A 12,380-nucleotide genomic window follows, 5' to 3' on the forward strand; every position below is an offset into this window, starting at 1 on the left:
ATGTTTTCTTCTTGAATTTTGGGGTTGCCAGTTTAACATTCAAGTTTCTATCCCGTTCCATTGCACTGCCTTGATTATTATAGCTCTACAATATCCCCCCTGCTTTCTCAGGATTTCTTTGGCTATTCAGAGTCTTTTGTGATCCTATACAAATGTGAGGACCATTATTTTCTATTTCTCTCCTGTCTTGTTTTTAATCTAACAAAAAACCTTTAAGCCTTTAACTATTTAGCCTTTAACTATTAAGTTTGGTGTTAGCTGTGGGTTTGCAATTTATATCTCTGTTCTGTTAAGGTACTTTCATAAGCAGTTTGTTGAGTGTTTTATAATGACAGTATGCTGAATTGCACCAAAAAATTTTTAATTCATCTGCTGAGATGATCAGAATTTTTGTCCTTCATTCTGTTAGTGTGATGTATCACATTTGTTAAATCTATATGTTTAATCAAACGTGCATACCGTGCTAAATTTCAGCAATCATGGTGTTTGCTAGTATAGCATAAAGAATTTTTGCATTGGGCTGGGGATTTAGCTCAGTGGCATAAGCTCCTGCCTTGCAAGCAGGCAGTCGTGAGTTCGATCCCTGGTACCGATAAAAAGAAAAAAGACAAAAAAAAAAAAAAAAAGAATTTTTGCATCCATATTCTTCAAGATATTGACTTGCAACTTTCTTTTCTTGCAGTGTTATTATTTGATTTTATTATCAGAATATTGCTCTTGTAAATCAAGTTTGGAAATCTTCCCTCCTCTTCAAATTTTTGGAATAGCTGAAAAGGATTAAGATTAATTTTTAACTGTTGTATAGAATTTATTGTTGAAGACATCTAGTTCAGAGCTAGTCTTTCTTGACAGTTTTTTGAATATTGATTCAATATTGCTCCTCATCATTGCTCTGTTCAGATTTTCTATTTCTCAATGATTTGGGCTTAGTATATTTTATGTTCTAGGAATTTATTCATTTCTTCTAGGTTAACAGTTTGTTAATTACATAATTTTTCATAGGAGTCTTATGATCCTTTGTATTTCTGTGCTGTTGTTTGTAATATAAACTCTTTAACCAGTAATTTCATTTGTTTGTGTCCTCTGTCCTTTTTTTCTTGGTTAATTTATCTTAAAGTTTGTCAGTGTGTTGATCTTTTAAAAAAATCAACTTATTCTCTGCTAAGTAGTTTATTCTCTATTTCACTAACTTGTACTCTAATTTTTATTACCTCTTTTCCTTCTGCTAATTTTTTACTTGATTGGATCTTTGTTTTATAATTCCTTTAAATGTAAAGCTGAATTGAGATTAATCTCTTTTTTCTTGTTTTATTTAATGTGTTGCTGAGGCTCAAGCACAGGGGCAATCACTCTACAATGAAGCTGTACACCCAGTGCTTATCTTTCTCATTTGAATGTTTCTATCCATACACTTTCCAATTAGAATTGTTGTTACTGTATCACATAAGTGTTGGTACATTATGTTTTCGTTTTCCTTCACCTCAGATTTCTTTTCCTTGATATTTTCTCTGACCCATAGGGAGTTTGGGAGTATATTGTTGAATTTCTATATATTTGTGAATTTTTCACTCCTGGTAATTGTTTTTTGCTTCATACCACTGTGGTCAGAAAAGATACTTCATGTGAACCTTCTTGAATTTATTAAGGACAAACTGAACAGAATCAAACATTCACTGGACGTCACTGCCCACTCCTCCTCCAGCCATTTGACAAAGGAATTAAAGGCAAGAACTGTGGTTGTGAGACTCCATAACTGATGACGTTTTATAATTCCTTTCTAAAATGTTAATTTTGCCTCCCAAAACAGGCCACTAAACATCATAAGTATTTAATTAAATGCAAAAGTTAGGTAAAAAAAAAAAAAAGAAGTACAATCCAGGTACAGTATTACATGCCTCTAATCCCACCACTCTGGAGGCTGAAGCAAGAGGATCACAGAAAGGTCAAGGCCAACCTGGATCATAATGAATTCCAGACCAACATGAACTGTATAGCAATACCATGTTGAAGAAAGAAGGAAAGAAAATATGAAGGAAAGGAAGGAAGAGAGAGAGAAAGAGAGAGAGAGAGAGAGAGAGAGAGAGAGAGAGAGAGAGAGAGAGAAAGGGCAAAGCGGAAGCATAAAACAGTCTTATGGACTGTGAAAATATGTTTTGCTAAAGTGATATTCAGAAATTTAAAAAGACCAAAAGTGTTTTCTCTCTTAATTTGAAACAGAAATTCATCCCAAATTTTTATATGGCCATATTTTAGAAGCTTGTGTAAAGGACTTCTTGGCAAAATCTTTTTTGTTCTTTTTGCAAAATGTATAAAAGGTGTATTTTTTGTTATGTACAGTCAAAGATTACATGTTTTCATGTTATACACAAAACAAGAAATGGATGGATAACTATAATCATCATAATATAAAGGTAGAACTATGTTTGAGAAATTATTGACCCTTCTTTTCTCTGCAACTTAGAAAATCAAGTTTTCAGTGTTATATTTTTGAAGCCAGAAAGAAGCTTTGTGGAAAGAGAACTTGTATCCTCACCTACAGAAGACAGATGTGTGGCAATGAACATTAAGAAGGCTCTGTAATATCCTTTAAGACAGCAGATGTGATATAAACATGCAAGTGTTACTGTCTATCGGCAATTAGGGATTACTTTCAGATTTCTGAAGCATGCACAGTCTTATTTATAGGCTGTTATAGGATATGACACAATGTACTGGCTACAGCTGATTAGTAGGCAAGGCCATAAGACTGTAGGAGGCTACAACTTAGTGGAGTGGTATTGTCTCTATTAAATGTGGCTATGAATATGCCGACACAAAAATTCTTCAATGGAAACTCCAAAATCAGGAAGCAATTTATTCATGAGTGGCATGATTAAAACATATCAAAATAACTTCCAACTGGTATTAAAGACCCATGATTAGTTACATAAAAATAGGTTGAAAATATTATAGCACTTTCAAACAGATAAGGTTGGAAAAATAAATTCCGTAAATGCAATAGTTCTAATTCAATGAACCTATAAAAAAATGTTTCCATTTTCATGAGGAAAAATCCAGTGACAATAAAATACAGCTGCCATAATAGTAATATTTCTGCTGTACAGCAGCCCAGTAGCTATGCACAAAATCTTTTGGAATTAATTATAATATTTCTTATAACAGTTCTTCCACAATTATTCAATAAAATTCCCTTTTGACCTCTGATGTCCCAAGTAATACACAGAAGTACAAAAGTGATTGAGTTATTCATTAAGTAGCCATATATAATCAAGTCTAAAATCATTCCCTAGGATACCTCATACCAAGAAGGGACCTGAAGGTTCATCTACTATTCTAGACCGTCAGGAAGAAGTACTGAACTCTAATTTGTACTTGTCTTGGATATTCATATAAGGATATCAAATAAGTCCAAAGCATAGTGCTGCTGTTTGTCATTCATCAGATATTATAGATTTCTATATATACTGGAAATAGAATGAAGAGCTCAATAAATAATATTCATTAATATTATTAAATTACCATTTACTTTATTAATAATAACATAAGAAGTTACTCTATGAGATTAATTTTGCTCTACAAACTTCCTCTTAAAGAATCTGATTAGCATTTGTATATTAAAATATGGAGATACAGAAATAAAAAAGAAAACATCACTTTGGAATAATGGTCAGAAGTACTGAAAATTAAATACAATTAAAATCATCACTGTGTCACTAAAAAGGAAAGTACTATGCATATATAAATGCAGAAATTCAAAGTTTATTTTGCTGAGGTAAGCTCTAAAGGTATAATTTTGGAGTAAATCTATAATGATCAAGATATATCTATTACCAGAAGAGTTACCAAGAATAAAAAGAATGTTATCCATTCTCCCTCTATAGTATCTTTCACCTCAGCAATGAAATTTAGTTTAGTTCTTCATATACTCACACAAGAACTATTAAAATTACTTCCCTAAATAGTTTCTCTTGCCTCAATTTATTTTGTTCAAATCTTTGTTAGTTCTCTACAAGATAGACTCTAAGTTTCTTGGCCTGGCATGTATTTGGCACCAATTTGTTTCCAAGCTTATCATTCATATTCTTCATCCAGAAAGACCAATCATCCCACTCTCCACTTCCCAGGCCCAATCACACTGATTTTCTGCCTTTCCTCATAATTTCAATCTTCCTGAAGGGTCCATTCCTTTTGCTTCTTCCCATACACCTGACTCCTAAACTCCAAGCCAGATTATATACTTTCTTTAGCCAGGCCATAGTCCATGACACTGATATCATTCACAAAGTTCTTTGTATATATCAACCCTTATACCCTGTTTATTCTACCATGTGATTTCCCACTTTGACTGTACTACAAAACTTGCACACTCTGTACACCATGTATTTGTATGTCAGCACCTTTTATATAACTCACACCACGCATCCTCCACAGTGACAACACCAGCATCTTTCAGAAGCAGATACTCCTCTAGCATCTGCTGAGTCAAAGACATATAAGAGCAAGGAATCATGAAAATGAAAACTTACTTTTTCATGGCAGAAGGACAATTTTAATCAAAAGTATTTTAAGACACTAATTATTTTCTTGAAAATTTCTGAGAATTCAGAACACGATGTGGATGTATTTGTAATGGTTTTCTTCTAGCAATGACAGCCATGAGTTTGCTGTGGGTGAGTCTTTTCCAACAAAGCCCCAGACTATCATCTCACCCCATCACGTTACATTGCCAATACCTGTTCACCTCTCTGTCCATACCAATAGCTCCTCAGAGGTGAAGAAAATGTGCTCTGTTTCTATCGGCATGCAGCCCACAGAGCAGGAAGTCAGTCAGTGATTGATCTAATACCATGATTATCTAAAATAAACACAACTAAAGAATAACCTTTACCACAAAAATAAATGTTAAATAAATTCAACCTGTGACTGTGCTATGTCAAATGAGGCACATAGTCAAAATTCCAAGGGCTATGTTTATGTATGTATTAACCACAAAGATAAAATACACAGACTTCAAGAAATCCTATGTGAACATGTGTATACGTATGTGTGTTTTTTATACACAATAAAACACAGTAGAAGCAAGTACAATTTTGAAAAGGAAAATGAGAAATAAAGAGGGATTTTTTCTGCTTTCCACTCTTCTGCATTATTTGTGCACTACAAAACATATGTAACATTTAGATTAACTCCACACACATTAGAGTAGTCTAAAGTTAAAACTTTTTTCAGATGATTCGTTTACTGTAAAACTGAACTAATAGAAATTTTAGATGTTAAGAGCAGAGCATAAAACAAAATAGACTAAATAATAAGGTTTTAGAGGTCCAACAGGAAGATTTTGTTTTTATGGCTTAATTTCTGGGAAACAAAGGACAAACTTCTTCTTAATTTAGTATTTCCTAATTTAAATTCTTCTTTCATCTATGTGTCCAACACTGCTATATACTTAAGAACAAGAACTACCCAAAGGCAAAATCCATCCTTCTAAACAGTAAAAAGAGACAGTAAAATTCTCTTCCCAAGGTACAAGACAATAATAGGAAAAGTATTTCTTTAGATGTTCTCTAGAAGGAAGCAGCTGCCCATCGGCAGTGACTCTGACTACATTCTACACTTCCTAACAAAAGTACTCGGCACTCCTAAGAGAAGATGCACTCTGAAAAACAACTAGGCTTCACACAATTATTCTCTTCCCTTTTGTCAAAGTAAGGAAACCTGTTCTTCTGTGGAGGACTTCAAGCCATATGATCTAAGTCTTTAGGAGGCAGAGATCATAGTCTTCTCCCTTTCAGATACCTAGGCTCTAAAATAATCTAGCAAATAATAGCTTTTTATTGACTAATGGGTCAGTGAATAACATTTCCTCAAATAGTATATATTTGAAGATATCAAAATATTAGCCTAGAGCTGACAGGTAAAGATATAATCATTTTTATACCCATTAGATTGTGTTTTTACTTAAAATTCAAACATAAGTAACAAAGATGACTTTGATAAATAAATGACTTAGAAAGCATTTTGGTTCTATGATAGCACAGAAGTCATCTTACTTACTCCAATGAACTGCAGATAGTTTGATACAGCAACAATGAAGAAAAAGAGAGGACCAGGAGTGGTGGCACAAGACTGCAATCTCAGCACTCAGAAAGCTGAGGCAAGAGGATTCTTGCACATTGAGGCCAGCATGGACTAAATAGTAAGTTTAAGGCCAGCCTGGAATACAAAGTGAGGCCCTATCTCAAAGAAAGTAAAAAATGGCAGGGAAGCTGGGAATGGTGGTGCTCCTATAATCCCAGCACTGGAGAGGGCAAGGCAGGAGAATCACTGTGAGTTCAAGTCCAGCCTAGACTACACTGTGAGACCCTGTCTCAAGAAAAAACAGAGGGGAGGGAATATAGAGGTGAGTAGCCACTATCTCTTTTCAGTTCCTGTCCTAAGAGTCCACATTTTTTTGCGTTGACTCTATCTTTCTGGCTTACCAATGTAGAAGAAAATTTTAGGATCAATGTCCTTGAAAGAACAAATTCTGGTTCTGGCAGCTAAACTCTCATGGCTGTTGTATGAGGGCAGTCAACCACAAAATCATTTCAATTTTTTACTAACACAGTTACTTAAAAGGAAAAAGATAGTTATAGAAAACATTCCATATTTATAGACATTTTCAGTTTATTAAAACCAAATGATTAATTCCAGTTTTAATATTTCTTCAACTTCATGATCAAACCAGGTCACAAGCAAAGAGAGTCACAAAGTGGCAACACACGTACCTGAGGGTAAGGGGATGTCCTGGATTTTGACTTTGAGCTGGAAAGCCTCGACTTGGTCCCCTTTCTGTTATCAGTCATGGTGGGGGTGGAGCTGCTGGCATAGGAGAAGGCTGGTTTGGAAGCTGAGATCTGATCCAGAGAGAGCTGCAGCCCCTTGTACTCTGTGTCTCTGCAAGATGGGAAGACAGAGCCCTTACTCATCCACCATAGGAAATAATTCTTGTGTTCTCTCATCAAGAAGGGCAGCAATCCATGTGAAACTGAGGCAAGTAAAAGTTAGCCATACAACTAGTTTCCACGAACACCTGGGGTATTGTAGGAAAGCGCAACATTTAACTAGTGTGTGTCAGTGTGTATGCCACATCCAAATCATATGATCAGCTCAGAAAAAAGTCCTGATTAAGGTTTTTTTCATTTTTTACTAGTTAATTAGAAAACAAACCCTTAATTTAACTTCTCTGAAACTTGTTCTCTCGTTGGCAAGATATGAATTATAAAGCCTTCTCTGAATGTTTTCCATGTGGGGTGAACTCAAGAGACATCTGGCCAAATGATGCTACCTAATTATTCACAAGGATGTCTTCTATCAGCTATTATAAGATCAATCATCTAGGCAAACTCCAAATATTCTTATTGCTAGCTAACTAGTATAACCAGGAAAAAAATTCCTTTCTGCAGAGCTAATTAACTAAGTTCCTTCGGGGTACACTTTACCACCTGTTCTTTCCATTCTTTCCTTCCTTCAATAAATATTTACTGAGTGCATAACAGATACCAGACTAGGTGTTACATGGAGATGGAAGAATGAGTAAGGTATCTACAACCCCTGTCCTGACACAGATTATAATCTACGAGAAGAAGAAACAATAAACAAACATATATAATAGCTGCATGCTGTAATTGGACAGGAACAGTTAATGTTAGGAAGTTTGTTTCAAAAGTGTTAAGATACAGTATTTAGAGACTGAAGGTGACAAATTTGCTCCACCAACAGATACAACCTCAGTTCATCTCCAGGCTGCCCTGGGTCTCATGTGAGGTCACAGTTTTTCTTAAGAGGATGTCATCCCTTTTCACTGCCACCAGAACAAAATGTTTCAGTTTTCTTTATGGAGACTCAGAGAAGAATTTTCTTCCAGGTTCCAGAACTAATGAGGCTGTGCCTCATCAAGTATTTTATGTAATGAATCATGTTTCCTCCTTTGCACTAGAAGTCAGAGGTCTGAGCTACAAGTGCGATTTGTAATCACTTCTAGGTATATACAAAGTTCTCAGGGCAGGTATATTGTACAGCAATCTCCAATGATTCCCCTTATTTTTCTACCCTTAATTTTCTTTCCCCCTAATTCTCTAGTGGATTTGCCTCCTTTAAATCTCTATATGCATTGTTTGAAGCTGTTTGGACTAAGATGAGTTTGTGAAACTTAATAAATTAATGGAATTATTTGTATTTGTGTTAATGGAATTACTTGTATAATGACAAGCACATTCCATGAATTGGCAATTACTCATTTATCTTTTTTTCCACTTTCCTTTCAGTTCTTCCATAACAAGGTCAGGCAAAAGAAAAAAATGTAATTCAGTACTTTAAAATTGTTAATATTGGATTTTAAATTGTCTTGCCACAAAAATATAAAAACATGACATAATATTCATGTTAAATAGCTTCATTGTTGTATAACATATAAATACAGAAATGCTGTATAATATCATTCATTCATACAATTTTTACTTATCACTTTAAAAAGAAAAAAATATAAATCAAGCAAGGAATCCCTCATGACAATAGGACAGAAACCAACCAAAACTGTTCCAATAATATCACTACCACCAAGTGTGACAACATATAAGCAGCAAATTACAATAGCTTCATACTAAATACAGCTGGCTTTCCTTATCTGAATCTGTGGATTCATGCACTCTAAAAACAAAAATAGTGCATCTATACTAAGTATGCACAGATTTTCTTTCTTGTTATTATCCCCTAAGAAATACAATGTAACAACTATTTACATAGAATTTACATTTTTTAATATTTTAAGTATCTAGAAATAGTTTAAAGCACATGAAGGGATATGCGTAAGCTTTTTGCAAATACTATGTCATTTTAGAGGAAAAGACTTGAGCCTTCATAGATTTTTCATACTCTTTGAGGCTGCTAGAATTGATCTTCCACAAATACTGAGGGATGGGTATGTTCTTTTCATTCAGTGATACTTTTAAAATAATTCCTCTACAAAAGCAGCAAAAACAATGTGGGGTCTTATTCTAGAGACCAAGGAGACATAATGGATAGAGGGTCTAAGCATGTGTCCATCATGAAGAAGTCCTTTGCTAAATGACCAGAAACCATGTCTTTTCTACTCTAAATTTATTTAGTTGTTTTGTATTGTTGAGGCAGGGTCTCACCATGAACTCAGGCTACCCCTGAGCTCACTGTGCAGCCACATTGGCCTCAATCTCACCGCCATCCTATTTCAGCCTCTGGAGTGCTGGGATTGATTACAAGCATGCACCACCACACTCAGCTTCCTAACACTATTTTCTAAGTGATTATGTTTTGTCTTTTCCAGTGGACTCTAAGATCTGAAAGGACAAGAGTCAACAGATATTTTGCTATATTTCAAAAATGATTGCATAATATATCACATATGTGGAAAAGGAAGATGATAAGAAGGGTGCAAAGTTTTTTAAAAGATCATTTTCTGTGATGAGTACCAAGAACTGGCAACCCACCAGCATTTCTCAGCACAAAAGAACAAAAAGACACAGTGAACTGTGAGACCTCAGTCCCACCTTTCCTTAGACAACTGTAAGCACAGCAAAATGGACTCAGACAGAAAATGGAGTTTGTTGCTGTGTATTTCCTAGGTCAAAGCTCTTCTATCCATTGACAGCAAAGGATCCATTCATTCCTTTTCCTGACGGGTCCTAAACTGGTAGCGAAAAGTAGTGCACCTCTGAAAATGTGACTAAATAACTTCACAAACCCATTGCTACTATCTCAGCACGTGGACTTCTAGTTGTATGCAGAGAGTAAACAAATACTTGCTTTTCTCTTGCATGCTTTCAGATCCCGGAAGATATGCAGTCCAACTGTTAATATAATTCCCAAGGAGGTAACTCTTCCAAACCCATTCTATGAAGTCAATACTATATGGATACTAAACCCAGGCAAAGACTCAACAAAAAACGAAACTAGAGACCAATATCCCTGATGAGCATAAATGAAAATTTTCTTAACAACACACCATCAAACTCAATCCAATTTCATATCGTAAAGATGATATACCGTGATCAAATGGAATTTATTCCAGAAATACAAGAGTAGTACTGCATTTGCAAACACACAAAAGAATTATGTACAAAAGCCATATCATCATTTCAGTAACTCAAAATATGAAAAAAGGTATTGGATAAAAATTAAATATTTTGTCATGATTTAAAAATAAAAATTAAATATTCTGTCATGATTTTTAAAAATCAGCTAATTAGGTATGTAAAGAGCATAGCTCAACATACATTATCTATGATCATAAAGTAAAATGTTGGCATTTTTAAACACTTAGATTTATAAAGGATGTAATATGTCTTTTTCCCCTACAGCATCATTTTGTGCAGTTTGAATAAAGGTACAGAATTACCTTTTGAGGGGGAAAAAAGGAATACTTCAAGGCAATGAATTTTTTTCTTTTTTTATGTTTTTTTTATTTAAGGAGAATAAGGGAAAAAACAGAAAAAGGGTACAGTAATAAAAATTTTAAAAATAAACAGTAAGAAATCACTAGTTAATAGATTACGTATTCTCATCTTAGAAATAGTTGTTCAAGTTACAAATTTGAAGCATATAAAGTGGACTTTAAAATAGTAAAAGTGCAAACAGTTTTGTTCAATGATCCAAAAAACACTCAGTAATATGGTTATCTATCTTACACACTTAAACATATATGCGGTTATAACCTTTAGAGCACTTTCTTTTCTTTTGTACAATGACAATTACACATTTTGGGTCTTATTACTCCCACAGTTTTTATTAGTTTTTTTGAAGAGAGCAAAACCAAATGCAACATACCAGAACAGAGTCAGTCAAATCAAAAGGATGGACATAATAGATAATGAGAAAACAAAATATAAGGTGATCAACAATGGTTACCATACTGCCTCTTGCTATCTTAAGAAGAATTGACAGTTATAATAAAATTGAACTAAACAGTAAAGAATAAAACCAAAGCTTTGGAGACATTACAAGATTTTAAAAGAAAATAATAGTCAACCCGAATGGGCGTCATAATGATTCTTATTGTCTTCACAGTTATTCCTAAACTTTCGAACTTGGTACTCTCAAGCAAAGCAGAATAGAGGAAAATCGGTCAAAACAAGACGGTGAGGGCAATACAGGATTTCAAATCAAGTTAATAGGAAATCAAAGTAGGTTACTATAATGTATCTTGCTATTTTTATTTATTTTTCCCTTAATTAAAAAAATAAAAAGAAAAAAGTAAATAATTTTAAAAGGGGGGGATTGAGATGCAAGGGCATAACAACAGAACAGCGCAGGTCAAATCATAATCATTTAAGCAAAATAGTGTTTCACCACAAGATATCCTGACATAGAAATAGTTACCATAGTGTCTCTTTCCTTGAAATCTTTGAGTATAACTTCTTATACTGTAGCACCAAACATATCAAGACACTATAAAACCATTCAAGAAGATGACATTATTACATGGTATTTAGAACTAATTGACAGAAAATGGACAATGGTTTCTATATGAACTCCTTGTCTACAAAAGTTTTTGCTTATATTATCATATATAATAAAATCCAATAAGATACAACCTTTTAAGACCAATGGAGACAGAAAAATACACATTTGATGGGACTTCTAAACAAGATGATACTAAATCAGCACTAGCTATTATGATGTCTTGTTTTCTCCAAAATTGCTGTTCCTACCTTCCGATCTTCTCTGCCTCATTTATGAGTTTTTTTCGATAAAAACACAGGTAGTAAGAACAAAAATAGACAAACGGAATATCAAACTATAAATCTTCTGCAAAGTGAAAGAAACAACTAACAAGGTAAAGAGACAATCCCAGAGTGAAAAAAAAGTAGTTGAAAACTATTTATCTGACAAAGAATTAACACCTAGAATATATGAAGAACTCAAAAGCTTTTTGACAAATTCTCCAATTTACAAATAGGCAGACTGCCTGCCTGGCAGTCGAGATCATGAGTTTTAACTCGAGATCATGAGTTCGATCCTGGTACCACCAAAAAAAAAAAAAAAAAAAAAAAAAGACAAATAATTTGACTAAGACGTTTCTCAAAAAAAGAAATACAAATGGCCAACAAGCATAAAAAAAGATGCTCAAGATCTTTAGCCATTAAGGAAATATAAATTAAAATCACAATGAAATATTATCTTGTCCCAGTCAGAATGACTAGTATATTCTTTAAAAGCTAAAAACAACAAAAAACAGATGCAGAGAAAAGTCAACCCTTATACATGGTCGATAGAAACTCAAATAAGTATAATCATAACAGAAAATAGTATGGAGTTTCTTGTCAAAAGTAAAAAATATCTACCTTATGATACAGCTATCCTACTTC

At 33.9% G+C, this 12,380-nt stretch overlaps 1 protein-coding gene across 1 annotated transcript in view; it reads right to left on the minus strand.

Annotated features, from left to right (window-relative positions):
* The window catches only part of Sim1 (SIM bHLH transcription factor 1), a 74,598-nt gene that overhangs the window by 24,040 nt on the left and 38,178 nt on the right, over positions 1-12,380 (minus strand). The window contains exon 10 of the mRNA XM_063253926.1: positions 6,768-6,936. Within this exon, the coding sequence (XP_063109996.1) occupies positions 6,768-6,936 (169 nt within the window). The remainder of the gene's footprint in view (positions 1-6,767; positions 6,937-12,380) is intronic.

The sequence above is a fragment of the Cavia porcellus genome, unplaced genomic scaffold (genome assembly GCF_034190915.1).
Source record: "Cavia porcellus strain 051 isolate PalLab524CR breed Dunkin Hartley unplaced genomic scaffold, mCavPor4.1 scaffold_7, whole genome shotgun sequence".
In the NCBI taxonomy this organism is placed as follows: Eukaryota; Metazoa; Chordata; class Mammalia; order Rodentia; family Caviidae; genus Cavia; species Cavia porcellus.